At 43.5% G+C, this 17,355-nt stretch overlaps 1 protein-coding gene across 1 annotated transcript; it reads left to right on the forward strand.

The window, feature by feature from the left end:
• The first annotated feature begins 7,257 nt into the window (after window positions 1-7,257).
• On the forward strand, window positions 7,258-16,959 carry LOC147431185 (uncharacterized). Its single transcript, XM_086494563.1, has 4 exons — window positions 7,258-7,507; window positions 11,892-11,899; window positions 16,248-16,434; window positions 16,886-16,959. The coding sequence occupies exons 1-4, from the start codon at window positions 7,258-7,260 to the stop codon at window positions 16,957-16,959; spliced, it is 519 nt and encodes a 172-aa protein (XP_086350689.1).
• The last annotated feature ends 396 nt before the right edge of the window (window positions 16,960-17,355 follow it).

Genomic DNA, 17,355 nt, shown 5'->3' on the forward strand with positions numbered 1-17,355 from the left:
TCTGCCCAGGAGTTAATGTTAGTAAGACCTAACCCCCCTTCTTCCTTTGGGAGACAACAAATGTTCCATTGGACTTTATCCATTCCTTCTCTAAGAGGGTCTCATGACCATAGGAAATTCTTGCAAACCTTGGTGATGCTTTTCAAGTGTGAGTCTGGGGGATGCCAGCATGAGAGGAGGAAGAGAACATAGCTAGATAAGAAATGTTTAACCACAATGGCCCCACCTGCTATATTAGCTTCGAAGCCCAGCCACCTGTTCAGCTTGGAGGAGAATCTCTCCATAACCCATTGCCACTCCTGTCCCAAAGACACTCTAAACCCAAAGGGTATGCCTAACAGTCTAAAGATGGCACCATCTTGTAGTATCTTGCAGCCCTGGTTAATTATCCAATCAGGGAGGGGTGAGTAAGAGGAACGAATACTAGTCTTGTTGTGATTTATTCGGCAGCCTGATGCTTTGCAAAAACTGTATAAACACTCCCAAAAAGCTGTTAGTGGTTGATTGTCATTTTGAAGAAGTCCATTAGTGTCATCGGCAAAATGGTCCAGACATTGTTGTTTACCATTCGATAACAATATGTCTTTCAGTATACCACTGTCCATTCTGGCTTTTACTAGCTAATTTAGAGCATATGCAGAGATAGCAAACAGTAATGGTGCTAAAGGGCATCCTTGCCTGACTGATCGGTTTAGAGGGAAGGGGTCCAAGAGGAGGTTATTGAGGGCTACCCTAGCATGAGCATTGCCTAGCAAAGTGAGGACACACCTTACAAGAATGGGACCAAATTCCATAATAGTCATACTCTCCAAAATAAATGACCATTCCAACCTGTCATAAGCCTTGTCAAAATCTACCTTTATAAAAACAAAGTCCTGTTCAAAAGATTCAGCATATTCAGTACCTTCCCACATAGAGATAATAGCTTCCATGATTCTTTTTCCCTTTATAAACCCTTTTTGTTCAGCACACAACCACTCAGTCAGGGCGGGGGTGATTCTGTTGGCTATAACTTTGGAAAACACTTTGTAAGCCGATGTTAGCATGGTTAGGGGTCTCCAGTTGGCAAGCAGATCTTTAGGGCCTTTCTTATGCAGGAGCTTGATGATACCTGTATTAATTGTGGTAGGCAAGGCAGAGTAGTGGGTTGCTTTCTCCCATACTAGCAACAATATAGGGGCCAATGTATCTTTGAAGGTCTGATAGAATTCTGCAGGCAGACCATCAAGGCCGGGAGTTTTCTTGATTTTGAGAGCATCGATACCTCTTCTAATTTCATGCTCGATTAGAGAATCATCTAGTTGTTGGGCTTTATAGGGGGGAATGACCTGTTTTTGACAACTCTTGATGAGGGTTCTTGCCAATGTAGCAGAGTGGTCAACTGTTTCAACCAGTCTGAACAATTTAGAGAAATGCTCATGGACTAATCTGAGATTATGATTTTATGATGTAGCCTGGCCTGCCTCACCAGTTAGCAAAGGATATCCCTTTGATGCTTCTTCTTGAGGCTTTTGAACATGGCTTTGGTGGACGTATCCACCTGTCCAGCCCACCATTCTCTGAAAAAGGCAGTCATGTGGAGCAAGGTGAGATCCTTCTCCAATCTTAGCTGATGTCTGAGCGTACAAATTTGATCCTAAATGATTGCTTGCCCATTGGAGGAAGCTTCTAGCTCGTTGAGCTCATTATAAATCTGATCCTTCCTTCTCAGTCTTATTTCTATGACCATTAGGAAGAGAATGGAGTCTAGGAGGGCCTCTTTATTTGGCAGTTTAAAGGAGTCAAACTTGTATTAAGTAAACAATATAAGGACAACTTTTGAATTCAAACAGGTAAACTGCTAGTTTATTTGAATTGAATTTTTCCCCCCAAAATGAAATTTAAAATCTAGCAGGCAAAAGTATATCATGTAACATATCTATGAAAAGAGCTCGCCGTGTAGATTCTAGATCTACAATCTCCGTTCAACTCGGAGATCATATGTAGGAGTTATGGAAGGCCAAAAATCATAAATTTGTCCTCCCCCTTTTTGGGTGGAAAAGTGCATCCTTTGACCACTCTTACACCTCTCTTACACACCCACCATTCTTGCACACATTGCATGTATCTATTCATCCAAATGTTAATCACCTCCATAATCTCATGGCAAATAAAGAGGCCCTCCTAGACCCCATCCTCTTCCTAATGTCTCTTTCTGAACATGATTAGAGCCTTCTGGGTATCTGCAACTGCTTTGGACCATGCTTTAGCTAGTGAGTACCCCTTGGAAAAAGATTGAGCCCATATGGCCCTAATATTATCTTGTACTTCTTCGAGTTGAAAGAGGGAGGAGTTTGTATGAAACCAATGGTTTCTAATCTTTGTGTGTTTTTCATCAAGAGCGATAACAAGAGGGTAATGGTCTGAAGTACAAGAAGTGAGTCTAGGTTTGGCCTTGACCCTGTTATAGATTTTGGCCATACCAGGCTAATATAGCATCTCTCTAAGTGGGATTTTCTGGCATTATCTCCCTTCGAGTACGTAAAGTCACCTAGATTACCTATGTCCCACAAGTCCAGTTGAGTCTTTAATACCTCCCACTCTTTAAGCTCAGCACCAAAGACGGTTAGCCCCTTCTGTTTCAATCTGTCTTCCATACTTTCCACCATATTAAAGTCACCAAAGAGGATGACTGGGCCTACTAGGTTTTGAAGCTCATGCCAGAGATCTGTCCAGTTCCTGATAGAGCCCCCGGCATAGATTGATACTAAGACACAGTTAGTAGGGTCTTCAACCTTGATTGCTACCCAGAACTCCCTGATAGACACACTAGAGAGGCTCTAGTGAATGGGAATACCCAATGTTGTACCCCTTACCCTCTTGAGTGTGAGGAACAATGCCACACATGGTCCTTTGAGACTATTGAGAGCCTTTAAGAGAGTTCATCTCCATTAGTCTTAACTTCCTGAAGAGATATCACATCTACAGGATAGTCGAAAATCCAAGACTTAATTTTCCGAGCTTTAGAGGGGTTGCATAATCCCTTGATGTTCCAGGACAAAATCTTCATCTATGGTTACGACGGTCTTTGTGGTTCTTGTTTTGGGATCTTGGAGAGGTCTGTACTACAGAGTTATGGCCTCTCTTGTTGTCCTTATGCACATCCATGGGGCTAGGTCCCGCTTTTGCATTGCTAACCTGCATAGGGGTCACATTGTCTTTGTTCCCTTTGGCTAATGAGGATTTATTAAGGTCAATTAGTTTTTCATTTTCAGCCTTGTGACCTATGATTCTAACCGAGAAATGGTGTCTTCCTCCTCCTTTGAGTCAAGACCCGTGGACTTGGCTACTTCTGAGTCTTCCCATTCTAGGAGAGAAGCTAACAGAGTGAATTGATTGGGAGCTCTCATCTTGGGTTTATCAACCATGTGTCTCTCTTGGTTGGTCCTGTCATTCCTGGCAGCTTGCTAAGCAGAGTTGGTCGGGGGTGGATTAGGTTTCGGGAGATGGGAGTCCTTAGACTCTTTGGGTTGCTCTGGCTTGGGTTTTTTGCTAGGGAAACCTCTAACAAAATGACCCTTGGTGCTATAGTGGAAGCAGGCATTAGGGAGGTACTTATAACTGAGAGGCTGCTCGAAGAACTCCCCATCGTCAAGAGCTATGACCATAGACTGAGGCAGCTCTAGCGAGGTATCCATTTCAATCAAAGCTTGCGGGTGCCAAAAGGGAATGTAATCCCCTCTTGGTCTCCCTCCTAGGACCCTACCCAACTGAGAAGCTATCACTCTCAAGTAGTTATGAAAGTGAAGAGGCAGGTTCGAAAACTTGACCCACACAGGGAAGTGAGAGAGGGCATCTCTTTCATCAGTATAGTTCTTGTTCCACTTGAATAAGCACAAAGGGGTAGTCTTCAGAAGCCATTTCCCCTGAGCTTAGAATACGAAAATCCATCTCAGTTGTTCGAAAGACGAACAGATACTGGTTCTTGGGAAGAGCCTGTATGGTTTCGACCTCCACCCCTAGCACCCCCCATTGATTCTTTATCCACCCTCTCAAAACCTCCGCAGGTGGTCGCAGGCCAGCGAGGAGACCAATCAAGGCTTTGTTCTCTGAATCAAGTTGGGTTATATGGATTTGAATAGCAGGGATCACAACAACAAGCTTACCTCCTGCATCCTGCAGGTTGCAAGTTGGAGCAAGGCCTCTGCCTCGAGGCTGTTCAGGGCTTGCAGCATCCCCAACACGTAGCCATGTTTGGTGTGAAGGAAGGGGAAGATTGAGTGAAGAAGCCGGCTCCATGACATATAGGCGCTCTGGCAGCTTCTAGCCTTTCCACAATGTTAGGGGGCAGTGAGTGCTCTTGAAAGCGACCTTCTGCAGAAAGATGGTTGGCGAAGTGAACTTGAGGGAGAGCAGTGAGGCTAGTTGCATGAAGGTGCACAGTAGTGTTCGGAAAAAGTTGTGCCTCAAGCTCAGCCTTGAGCCGGTTGCAATTACCCATTTGCATTTTGGAAGCCATGCCAAAGGGAAGGTGGTGGAGGCTACATTTTTTTTCAAAAGGAAATTGGAGGTTTTGAAACAAGAATATAAGGAATTTAGGAAGTCGAAATAGTTACAAAAAGGAACTAAGCCGCCTCTTGCAAACATGAGAGGTAATTGTGTGTGTATGTGTGTATATATATTTATTTATTTATTTATATTTATATTTATTTATGTACTCATTAAAATGTTTGAGAAATTGGAACTTAAATACTATAGCATAGGCCATAGATTATAACTTATAAGGCCTCAATTCATATTTTACTCTATCTCATCAACTTTGTATCTATCGCACATTTAATTTGAAGCCAAACTTTGAGGTCTCCAATGTCCATACAAGATACAACTACTCTTGAGCGTGGCTACTAATGTCTAAACTTTTGGAATCTGGATTCTAAAGCAGAAGGAGGTACTGGTCTCAAGACTCGAGGCCTGAATTTCAAGGTTTACTTAAATGTTACCCAATTTCCAAAGGTTCTTGGGCTTATTTAAATCTCCCTTGCAGGCTAAAGTTGCAGCACCAAGCTTGCAAATTACCCTTCAAACTTTCAAAGTTCACTATGAACGAGGGGAAGTTTAGGCTTGCCTGACTTCTGAGTCTCAACTCTCCTTACTCCTGAGTTCTGTAGGTTGCTGCATATACAGCATGTTGCAACAATGCTCATTGCTTGCCCACTGCCCACCGTCAGCTGCTTAAGCCTTGCGCGAGTTGCGCCCGTGAGTGAGTCGTGACCCGTCACCCAGCTTTCACCTGCTTCGAACTTCGAAGTTTTGACTTCCTGCTTCCAAGTTCCAAGCTGCACGCATCACGCCATGGCACTTGCATGAGCTACATAACCTCTAGCCTCTACGTTGGCGCTTTGACTGAGTTACAAACTTGCATGATGCATCACTTCTAGCTGCCTCTAGGTCGAGAGATCCATGCTAGCTTCCAGCTTCCAAGCACTTACACAACTGAGAAGTCACCACTGAGTAGGTCATGACTCGTGACCTACATGCACCGTGCACGCTTCAAAGATCACAAGCTAGTCTTGTTGCTCTGTCCTCAAGCTGGCTCAACAAGCTAATTACTTGCAAGTTGCAAGTTGTGTGGAATCTGGACGCCGAACGGTGGTAGTCTGCCCATACTCGTAGACCATAGCCCTGCAATCTGCACATTGCATAGTACATACATCCCGGCGCAATATAACCTAATCTGCATGCAGGTCTGTAGCGCTCTGGAGTTCTCTCACGGCCAGTAAGTTGTATCCGGATTCCGCCCACGGTCGGTTGGTTGTTGTATCTGCCCACTGCCGGTTGCTTGTTGTATCCGCCCGCTACCCAACCACTTGCAATTATATGCCCATTTTCCACCTTGAGGCTTGAGCTCCCATACTCTTCCAAGTGTGTCGAATCTTGACCCTCTCTTCCCACACTAGTTTCACGAAGACATCACTTGACTTCAAACTACTGCAGCCTCACCTCTGTAAATCGAGGCTCCTTTTATTTCCATTGTATTATAGTGTAATAAGGTACATCAAAGTAGTGAAATGTCTTCTGCCACTTCTAATTCAAACAACGAAGAGATTTCAAAGATAAAACTTGCGCTCTTTGGTTGTCCATCTTTGAAGCTTGCTATCGCATCATGTGCTACTCGTGTAATGTTGTAACTTATGTTTTTTTTTTTTAGGTCATTATGAGAGATGTGAAGCAAAGCACACTTCTCAAATTTGGGAGTGTCACACGAACACTAAAATGGCAATGTGCTATTGAGGGTACACAAGACATGGCATGCGAGGACAATGGGATGGATGAAGAGTTGGAAGAAAATAAAGAGCCTGATTCTTCATCTAAAAAAGTTGAAAGAAGGGAACTTTGGCAAGATGAGTGGTTGCATAAATTCAAGTGGCTCATATATAACAATGAGAAGGTGAGACTCTTTTGTAGTTTTTGCTTGGATTACCCACATTCTAAGAGTGCTTATGCCAAGCAAGGATCCAAAAACTATAAAACTAGCAATCTCAAATCACATGCATGTACACAATGCCATCATGATGCACGTGATGCAAAGATCTTTGGTAAGAGGGCAGTGAAAGAAGGTTTGAAAAAGATGCATGTTACACAAGAATATGCTTTGCTAAATTTGTTTAAAGCGGCCTTTTTTATTAAAAGAACAATTTGTCTTTTTCCTTGTACCCATCCTTGCTTGAGCTAATGAGAGACACGGGGGTGCAATCCATGACCTCTCTTTACAATGATGATAAGGCATGTTCCGAAATCATTTATTGTATAGCACATGCCATAAGGGAGGAGAATTTAGCAAAAGTGAGAAAAAGTCCTTGGTTTGGCTTGTTAGTAGATGAATCTACTAACATTTCTTTGCATCACCACATGATTGTATACTTTTCCTATTTAGACCAAGGATGTGTGCCTTGTATGTCCTTTTATGGAATCATGCGTACACATGATAGCACTGCTAAAGGCATTTATGATGTTCTTATGCATGAGATAACAAATGCCAAAATAGACACTAGTAGGTTAATTGCCTTTTGTTCAGATGGGTGTTCAACCATGGTAGGCCGCAAGAAAGGTGTAGCAAACCTCTTGAAGATACTTAACCCTAGGTTGACTGCTATTCATTGTGTTGCGCATTGCACAAACCTAGCTACTTCAGATACTTCAAAGAAAATCCTTTATGCTAAGCAAATTGACCAATTAATAAATGGATTTTCCAATCACTTTGCAAGTAGTTCCAATAGAATGGAGAATTTGAAAGAAATTCAAGAGGAGCTTGACTGTGAGGCAGTGAAGATGCAACGGATTTTTGAGATCCGATGGTTAAGTAGACATGCTTCTGTGCCCAAGATATGTAAATCTTTGGATTCTTTGCTCGTCATCCTATCACAGGAAAGGCAAGATTTGTATGGCATGCTAAGTAACTTTGAATGTATATATGCTTTGCATTTTCTTGCTGACATTCTAGGAAAGATTAGTGACTTGAGTAGACGTTGTCAGGAGTTTTTTGGAGCAAGGGATTGCGCATCTGTACATATCCATGCATGGTGCATCAAATAAAGTATTGCCCATTTTCCAGAGCCAGGTGGTTACGTGGGGCCCACATGTGTACAGGTAGGACACCATGTACATAGTGCATCGATTTTCATCGTTACTAGTACCATTGTGTTTTTCTACAATAAGGAGGAGTTGGTAGCGCGTAAAACTTCTCGAGGAAGCTATCCGCGGGCCGACGACGTGAGGTCAGCAGGTGCGTCAGATGGCATCTAGTGGCGTCAGGAGGGCGAACGAGGTCAATATTTGCACGCAGATGAGGACGGACACAACGTGGGTGTTTGCTTGTGAGAATTATGCAGAAAGGTCATCATGAGGACCTTTTTTTGGGGCCACTTCACATGGTGGCGAGGTGCATTATTGGAAAAAAGCTGAGTGCCAGGTGTGCGAATGATGCAAAAAGGTGACAACTATGCACTGCGAGGTCAGTTTTTGGCCTGTTCGGGGTCCGTTTGAGGTCATCTAAAAGGCCAAGGGTGCCCAACTAAAAAATCTAAGTGTGGGAACTGAAAAAACTGAGAGAAGACCAGAAAAAACGTGGAGAAGAGAGGAGGAACAGCCGCAGCTGTGTTTTTGCTCATTTTGGAGCCTGTTTTGGCCGTAAACTGCTCATCCGAGGTCGGATTTGAGCACTTTGACATTGTAGGCTGGGGTTTTGGGCCGTTTCGGACGCGATGGCGCTGTCCATTTTGCCAAATTCCTCACTCTTTTCCTGCTGTTTTTCTGTGTAAGTTTCTCCTATGAGCGAAGTTTCTTCTCCAATTTGTGATTGTATCTGGCTTCTTTTACCCATATTGTGTGAGCTATTTGCCCCATTGGTGTTGGCCCAAGCTCAATTGTATCTAAACATCAGAAATTCTCCTCTTTTGATCTGAGTTTTTTGGGTGTGTGTGTGTGTGTGTGTGTGTCTGTGTGAAGTGGACAAGTGGATAGTTTCTCTCCTCTCACTCCAGAGGTGTGTTCCCTGTCTCGGCCAGGTGTGTTGTCTAAGCCGAGTGGTGCCCCATAGTGTGTGTGTGTATCTTCCCAAGAGTGTGTGTCGGGTCGTTATAGAGGCGCTGTGTGTGTTTTCATCCCGCTCACATTCTTTTGGCGCCCCCACGGAGGATCTTCTTCGAGTACCTTCTACTTCGAGCTTCGAGCTTTGAGCTTCGGGATTACAAATTGCAGGTTGCAGATTACAGGTTACAGGTACAGGTACAGGTGCAGGTGATTAACACAGGTACAGGTAGCTGGAGTACAGTGATATACTAGCAGTGATGTCACTTGCAGTTGTTGTGGGCATGTATCACTTGGCGCCTATTTGAGCGCATTGTCTGCTAGATTGTACGTTACTTGTGGAAACTGCCATTGTACGCATTTGTGGAGCCATACTTGGTTGTATTTGGCAGTCCCAGCCATTTCTGAGACTTGGTCTGGAAGATAGTCATTTCTGAGACTTGACTATATGCGATTTGCATTAGCCTTCGTGTGAGAGTCGATAGCGTGAGGTTTTTATTGAGCTGGGGGATTCTCAAATGTGGAGATCCTTTCGGTGATACAGGTAGCTGGAGCACCCTTTTTGTGACCTCGCCATAGGCTATGTACTAGTGAGTCCTATTTGATGCTCGGGTTCTATTGTTGGCAGTTTATGCATACAGATACAGTCTATATTTTGGGTTCTCATTGCTCTATTTCTGGGGAAATTCTGTCGAAATTTTCCCAAGTTGTGATGGCTGGTTTTTTGGTAATTTGAGCCATTTATGCTGTTATGCTGCTGAAATTTTGGCAAAATCAGAGGTTGAGTCAGGTGTGCCTTCTTGGGAGCTTCATGGTTGGCTTTAATGGATGATCAAAATGGCCCTCAGTTCACTCCTTTTCATTTAACTCAAAGAATTCAGATTAATGTTCATGTGTCCAGGAAGATCTTTTTCCAGCAGCGCATAGTCTTTATGTTTGGGCCAAGAAGATTGAGAGAGATCCTGGAATGTCCTTTGCCTGTGGTAATTCCAATGATCAACTATGAAAACTCATTTGATGTGCATGTGTTTGTCCTTATCTAAAGTTGAGCTCCATTGAAGTTTCTGGGGATTGGGTAGTGAAAAGTTTTGGGTTCTTACACGTGTGTTCGAAGGGGTTCTCAAAGCATCATAATTTGGGTAGCCATGGGTTTCTCTTATCCCGAGTTTCATGGAAGAAGTGATGAAGATGTGGAAGAATTTTTGGAAAAGATGGAGGTTGCATGCATTAGCAACCAGATTCATGACCCTACGCAAATGTTACGCCTTCTCCAAATTTGTTTGAAGAGTGATGCACGAGCTTGGTCCAAAGCATTTGAAGAGGAGTTGCGTATGGTTGATCCATCTATAAGATTGACTTGGGACAATCTAAGGCATGGATTGGAAGTGGAGTTTGTGAAGATAGAAGACCCTGACAAGGTGTGGCAAGAAGTACAAGGTTTGGTGCAAAAGGAAGGTGAGCCAGTAGATGCGTACATACGTAAGTTCTCATTGGCATGGGAGCGGATGTGCAAGGCCTTAGCACCACAGGTACCCCCGCCTGACATGATGAAGAAGGACAGGTTCTTAGCTGGTCTTTGGGAGAATATACGTTGGAGAGTGGAGCTAAAGAAGCCTAGGACATATGAGGATGCACTAGAGGTAGCAAGGAACAAAGAGTGGAAGCTGAGGAAAATGAGCCAGTTAGGGGTGGAGTCTTTGCCAATGAGGTCTGAATTTCAGCCTATAGAGTCTTTACAAGGGCGCATGTCAGGGGTTCATCATGAACCAGTGGTTCTTGTTACTACTTAGGTTATGCCAGCAGTGGTCACTACAGCAGTGCAAGATGATGGCCTAAGGCAAGACATGAGGCAAGTGGTTGATTTGATGAAGAATCTCAGTCTAAACATGCTAGGTCAAGTGGGAAATAATACAGGTCGAGGGCGGTTTGCAAATCAGCCAGGAGGTGAAGAAAGGCCTAGGAATGGTGTTGGACAAAGCAATGGTAGGTTTTGGAGGCAAACGCCCACATGTTATAATTGTGGAGAGTTGGGTCACATCAGCCCGCAATGTGATAAGCCACCAAGGATGGGGGGAGACATGTATCCATTGCCAAGACAGGTGCTAACTAGGTCAAATGATTATGGCATCGAAATTAAGGGAGACGAAGGAACCAGTGGACTGACCCAGGAGGAAAAGGGAAAGACAAAAGTGCTAAGTGTAGTCACCTTGGAGAAGGCATCAAAGCTAGAGGATACATTAGTGATGCCTATTGGGAAGAGGACCACAGAGGAAAAGGAAGGAAGAAGTGCCCCAGGTCCTAGTAAGAAGAAAGGAAAGAGCCATGAAGGCGAGGATGTCAAGGCCAAGAGGAAAAGGAGAGCTCGTCGAAAGTTTCATGTTTCAGATTTTCCACTAGGGGATGGGCAATTAAGCTATGACTTGAAGGAGGATCTGACGAGCAGGAAGGCAGATGTTAGTTTTGGGCAGCTTATAGAGATGGTGCCTAAGCTAAAGCGACAGTGGAAGAGGATGGTTAACCCAATGGAGAAAGAGCCAGAGAGAGGTTCAGTAAAGGTGTTGGCAATGGATGAGCTACCAGACATTTGTCCAATAGTAGATGTGTGGCATAAAAGGAAAACTTTGGGACAAGGTTATGTGGATGGCGGAGCCCAAATATGCGTCATAACACACTCATGCGTTGAGAAGATGGGTCTCACAGTGGCTGGGGTGTCAGGTTTTCGGATCAGATTGGCAAACCATCAAAAAGTAAAATGCTTGGGTGTTGTAAAGAGCTTAGAAGTGGAGGCATATGATGCAAAGGCAGTGGTTGATTTTCATGTGATGCCAGCAGGGTTGGGAGCATATCCTATTATACTGGGCAGACCATGGTTACGTGCAGTGGGAGCTGTTCAAGATTGGCGACATGGTACGATTAGCCTCTATGGAAAGACAGGTACCAAGAAGCTTTATAATATGGACACAAGGAAACGATTAGAGGAGCTTTATGAAGATGAGGATGAGTCTAGTGATGAAGACTCTTCCACGGTGACAGATGAGGATAGTGATAGCACTACCAACAGTGATGAGGATGCTGATGTTGCATTTCTTTTGATGGACAAAGAAATTCAGGAGATTGGTTTAGTTGCATTTGCGAATCAGGTTGAAAATGAAAGTGAAGGGCCTTATGAAGTGATTGAAGGGCTGATGCAAACCAAAGTTGAGTTGTCAAAGAAGCAGGAATTAATGACACAAATGATTAGTGGAGACCTCTCAGCTATGGAGAAGGATATATTTTTGCATATGCTGGCTAGTTTTCCTGATTTTTTCATTACTTCATATGAAGAGATCAGAGGGTTCAAGGGTGAAGAGATGCATATAGAGCTGAAAGAAGGTGCTAAGCCAGTGCGTCAAAGGCTAAGAAGGATGGGTCAAGAGAAAATGGAAGCCTTGCAGGTAGAGGTGGACAAGTTATTGAAGGCAGGGTTCATAGTTCCAGTGGAGACCACAGAATGGGTGAGTCCATTAGTAGTCAGTCCAAAGAAGGATGGGAAGTGGAGAATTTGTGTAGATTTTAAACCCTTAAACGCAGCCACTAAGAAGAACCCATATCCTCTTCCATTCATCGATCAGATCTTGGATTCAGTGGCAGGTTATGAGAGGTACAGTGTGTGTGATGGTTTTTCAAGCTATTTTCAATTGAAGATTGCTCTTAATGACCGCACAAAGACATCATTTATTACGCCATGGGGCTGCTATTGCTACATAGTGTTGCCGTTTGGGTTGTCAAATGGACCATCTTTCTATCAAGAAAGAGCAAATTGGGTGCTGGAACCATTCATTGGTAGTTGTGTTAAGGCTTTTATGGATGACTTCTGTGTTTATAGCAGTAGGGCTGAACACCATGAGAAGCTGCAGATGGTATTGGCTCGATATGATGAATGTGGAGGACAACTAAATCCAAAGAAATGTCATCTAGCACAGCCAAGGGTGAAGCTATTGGGCCATATGGTGTCAGAAAATGGCATTGAGGCTGATCCAGATAAGGTGAAGTCTATTATTTTTCTTCCATCACCTATGAGTACGAAGCAATTGGCAACCTTTATACACAAAGTGAAGTACATGGCACGGTTTATTCCATTGTCTTCGCAGCTTCTTTATCCATTACAGCAAGTGGCAAAGCATGATTCATTGCAATGGGATGACAAGTGTGAAGAAGTGTTTCAAGAGGTGAAAGAGGTGTTAGGGGGGTTGTCAGCCATGCAGGCTCCTGATTGGGAGAAAGTTTTTTATGTAAATCCATCAGTAGGGGATGATGCCATTGGAGCCATGCTATTGCAAAAGGGGAAGGGCAGCCATTATATGAGGCCAGTGTATTGTGCAAGCCGAGTGAAGTTGGTAGCGGAGAGAAAGTTATCGGAAGTAGAGCTAGTGATGGCCAGTGTAATATTTGCTTGTCGACGATTTTGTCATTACTTGCTACCACGGCCTTTTGTTTTCTTGATGAGTTATGCCTTTTTGCCACAGTTAATTAATGGTATTAACATGTCAAATGTGGTGAAGAAATGGGTAATTGAGCTACAAGAGTTTGAGTTCTCTTTTCTAGTGGAAGATAGTACAAGGGCTACCCTAGCTGATTTGTTGACCTACAAGGAGAATCCCCTTATTGTTAAGGAAGAGGTGGTGAGAAAGGTAGTTGAAGAAGTGCCACAGATCAGCAATGCACATGTGTTGTTCTTTGATGGTTCATACAGAAAGAGCCACGATGCAGCTTCAGGGGGTATAGCACTTTATGATCCAGAGGGGAAGCTAGTATGCAAGAGAGGGTTCAAATTGGATGCTCATAGTAACAATGAGGCTGAATATGCTACATTGGAAGCCGGATTACACATTTGTTTGAAGCATGGGGTTCGAAGGTTGAGCATAAAAGGTGATGCCTTGTTAGTGGTGAAGCAAGTGCTGGGTGTGTGGAAGAGCAAGAACACCTCATTGAAGGAAATGTGCTTCAGAATTAAAGGCCTGTTAAACAAGTTTGAAGCATGGAGTATCAGACACATTGAACGTGCTCTAAATGGAGAGGCACATGAAGCAGCTCAAGGCATGATTGGGGAGCTATTTGTGTTGAGGACCACTTTACCTCTTTATCATGGCCGGGAAAGTTTGGCTCAAGAAGAGGAGTTTTTGCTAACAGGAATCATTCCAAAGGAGATTCAGAAGTCTAAGAAGTATGGCTTTGTGCGTAGAGCATACAGGTACAAATTGATTGGTGATGTCTTATACATGAAAGGGGCTGATCTCGTGTTGAGACGTGTACCTTGGCGGGAGGAGCTTTACAGAGTGTTGGAAGAGAATCACGAAGGCGCATGTGGTGGCCATTTTGCTCTAAAGATCACCTTGCATAAGATTTTGCAAGAGGGGTATGTATGGCCTAGTTTGCACAAGGATGTTCACCATTGGTGTAGGTCTTGCAATAGGTGTCAAGCATTTGGGAAGAGAGTGTTGAAGCCAGAGCTACGAAAAACCATTATGGCGTTTGATGTGTTTGAAAAGTGGGGAATTGATGCAATAGGCCCGTTACCTATCACAAGCAGGGGCAAAAGCTATATTTTGACGGCAGTGGACTATCTCTCTAGATGGGCAGAGGCTATAGCAGTAAAACAGATCACTGCAAAGGATGTGGAAAAATTTGTGTATGATGAAATATGTTGCAAGTTTGGGGTGCCACTGGAGTTACTTTCAGATAAGGGGCCTGGCTTTAGAGCTAAACTGCTAGATTTTTTATGTGCAAAGATGAAGATTAGGCACCAGCATACCACTCCTTATTACCCGCAGTGTAATGGCTTGAATGAAAGATTCAATGGTGAGTTGGTACAGATTCTTTCGAAAGTGACAGAGCACCAAGGAAAGAATTGGGATTTGGAATTGCCTAGTGCATTATGGGCTTACCGTACTTCGGTGAAGACAGCTACAGGGTTTACTCCATTTCATTTGGTGTATGGAAAGGAAGCACTATTGCCTGTGGAGGTAGAGTTGCCTGCGGTCAAGATGTTAGAGAAGTTGCTTGGGCCGCCTAGTGATGCATTCAAAGAGAGGCTCTTGCAGTTACAAGAGGTCCAGTTGGATAGGATGAGCGCATTGGAGCATTATGGGCAGATGCAGGATAAGGCTTTGACAAAGATAAATGAAAAGGTCAAAAGTAAGGGTATCAAGCAACATGACTTGGTTTTGCGCTACAATAGTAAGCTGGACAACACCTTCCAAAAGAAGTTTCAAATTAAGTGGGAAGGCCCTTTCAAGGTAGTAGAGTGTTTTCCAAATGCCACATATCAGCTGGCTAACCTGGATGGTGTTCTACATAAGTCAAGGGTAAATGGATTGCGTATTAAATTGTATCATGCTAGATTGATGATGGTGGAGCAAGATGAGTTGTCGGTGGAGCAAGAAATGTTGGTGAAGGATGAGGAGACTTGTGATGCGGCGAGTCTCATATCTCTCTTTGTTGCTGCTGATCATGAATGATCTAGCAGGCTAGGGGATGGGCAAATTATGTCAGGAGTTTTTTGGAGCAAGGGATTGCGCATATGTACATACCCATGCATGGTGCATCAAATAAAGTATTGCCCATTTTCCAGAGCCAGGTGGTTACGTGGGGCCCACATGTGTACAGGTAGGACACCATGTACATAGTGCATCGATTTTCATCGTTACTAGTACCATTGTGTTTTTCTACAATAAGGAGGAGTTGGTAGCGCGTAAAACTTCTCGAGGAAGCTATCCGCGGGCCGACGACGTGAGGTCAGCAGGTGCGTCAGATGGCATCTAGTGGCGTCAGGAGGGCGAACGAGGTCAATATTTGCACGCAGATGAGGACGGACACAACGTGGGTGTTTGCTTGTGAGAATTATGCAGAAAGGTCATCATGAGGACCTTTTTTTGGGGCCACTTCACATGGTGGCGAGGTGCATTATTGGAAAAAAGCTGAGTGCCAGGTGTGCGAATGATGCAAAAAGGTGACAACTATGCACTGCGAGGTCAGTTTTTGGCCTGTTCGGGGTCCGTTTGAGGTCATCTAAAAGGCCAAGGGTGCCCAACTAAAAAATCTAAGTGTGGGAACTGAAAAAACTGAGAGAAGACCAGAAAAAACGTGGAGAAGAGAGGAGGAACAGCCGCAGCTGTGTTTTTGCTCATTTTGGAGCCTGTTTTGGCCGTAAACTGCTCATCCGAGGTCGGATTTGAGCACTTTGACATTGTAGACTGGGGTTTTGGGCCATTTCGGACGCGATGGCGCTGTCCATTTTGCCAAATTCCTCACTCTTTTCCTGCTGTTTTTCTGTGTAAGTTTCTCCTATGAGCGAAGTTTCTTCTCCAATTTGTGATTGTATCTGGCTTCTTTTACCCATATTGTGTGAGCTATTTGCCCCATTGGTGTTGGCCCAAGCTCAATTGTATCTAAACATCAGAAATTCTCCTCTTTTGAGCTGAGTTTTTTGGGTGTGTGTGTGTGTGTGTGTGTGTCTGTGTGAAGTGGACAAGTGGATAGTTTCTCTCCTCTCACTCCAGAGGTGTGTTCCCTGTCTCGGCCAGGTGTGTTGTCTAAGCCGAGTGGTGCCCCATAGTGTGTGTGTGTATCTTCCCAAGAGTGTGTGTCGGGTCGTTATAGAGGCGCTGTGTGTGTTTTCATCCCGCTCACAACGTTGTTAAAAGGACTATGTTGATGTCACTACAATACATGGGATTGTCCAAAGCACTATATTATGCATTAGAGATGAATATCTAGAGGAACGGAATGTTGACCTCAATGCATCTCAAAGAGGTGTGGGAGACTATCCTATCATGCCAGACTATGGATCAGAAAATGGATTTTTGCATGCCTTGCGTTCTTCATTACGAGGTGATATGTTTTTCAGTCAAAAAATTGTCTGTGATGTTGAGGTGATTTGGTGTGTGCATTGGAATTTCAATCCAAATATGCTCAAAAGTTGTGTGAATGGTTAGAGAAAATATTTGTGGATAATTCTATCATGAGATGTATAAAAATTTTGGTTCCGGCACAACATCCAATGCATGAGAAGTTGCTAAAGGATTTTGGAATTATGGAATGCTCTGAAATTGCATCTTTCTATGGGGAAGAGAAGATTGTAAAGGGCAGGAGGTTTACTCCTCTTATTGATGGAAATGCGTTTAAAGATGAATTTAGAAAAATTTAAACATCCAGCTACAATTGATTTTTCCAAAATGGGCCTTTTTGAAGTTGCTTCTTTGCTCGCGAACAATGACAATTGGAAAGGTATGTATCCAAATGTGTTGAAGATTGCTCAAATTGCCTTGGTTCAATGTTGTAGTATTGTTGTATGTGAGCATGGATTTAGTAGTCGAACAAAGATCAAGAGCAAGTGGCGCAATAGAATGGAAATAGAGAGTTTGGATGCACTATTAACCATTTCTATTGAAGGTGATGATGTGACGGATTTCCAATGGAGTTATGGAAAAATATTGCAAATCGTCATCTTTTTGCTCCTCATGACATGGAAAAAATTGATGTATGTGAGGTCATTTTTTTGCTTCAATGTTTTGGTGGGGCTCTTTTTGTTGTCACGGTGATGTTTTACTTCACTTGAATGAAAATATCTTTTTTCTATCATCTCTTTCTGTGGATCTTACATACCCACCTCTAATGGATGATCCATATCTTGATCTCATTGTATTTAGAGTGTTGGAGCCTTTAAATTTTGTCAATAATGTGTTCAAATAGTTTCTAGATGTAAAGTCGAGTACCTCGATAGTGAATGGCCTTAGGCTTGTAACACTGTTA

Source organism: Adiantum capillus-veneris, chromosome 21 (genome assembly GCF_014529385.1).
Source record: "Adiantum capillus-veneris isolate H3 chromosome 21, ASM1452938v2, whole genome shotgun sequence".
NCBI lineage: Eukaryota > Viridiplantae > Streptophyta > Polypodiopsida > Polypodiales > Pteridaceae > Adiantum > Adiantum capillus-veneris.

What these genes read in the sequence shown, in the direction of transcription:
- LOC147431185 (XM_086494563.1), top strand. Translation starts at nt 7,258, where the DNA reads ATGGAGAATTTGAAAGAAATTCAAGAGGAGCTTGACTGTGAGGCAGTG. An exon ending in CTTGCGTTCTTCATTACGAG is followed by an intron (nt 16,435 to 16,885) that starts GTGATATGTTTT and finishes TCAATGTTGTAG; the next exon opens with TATTGTTGTATGTGAGCATG.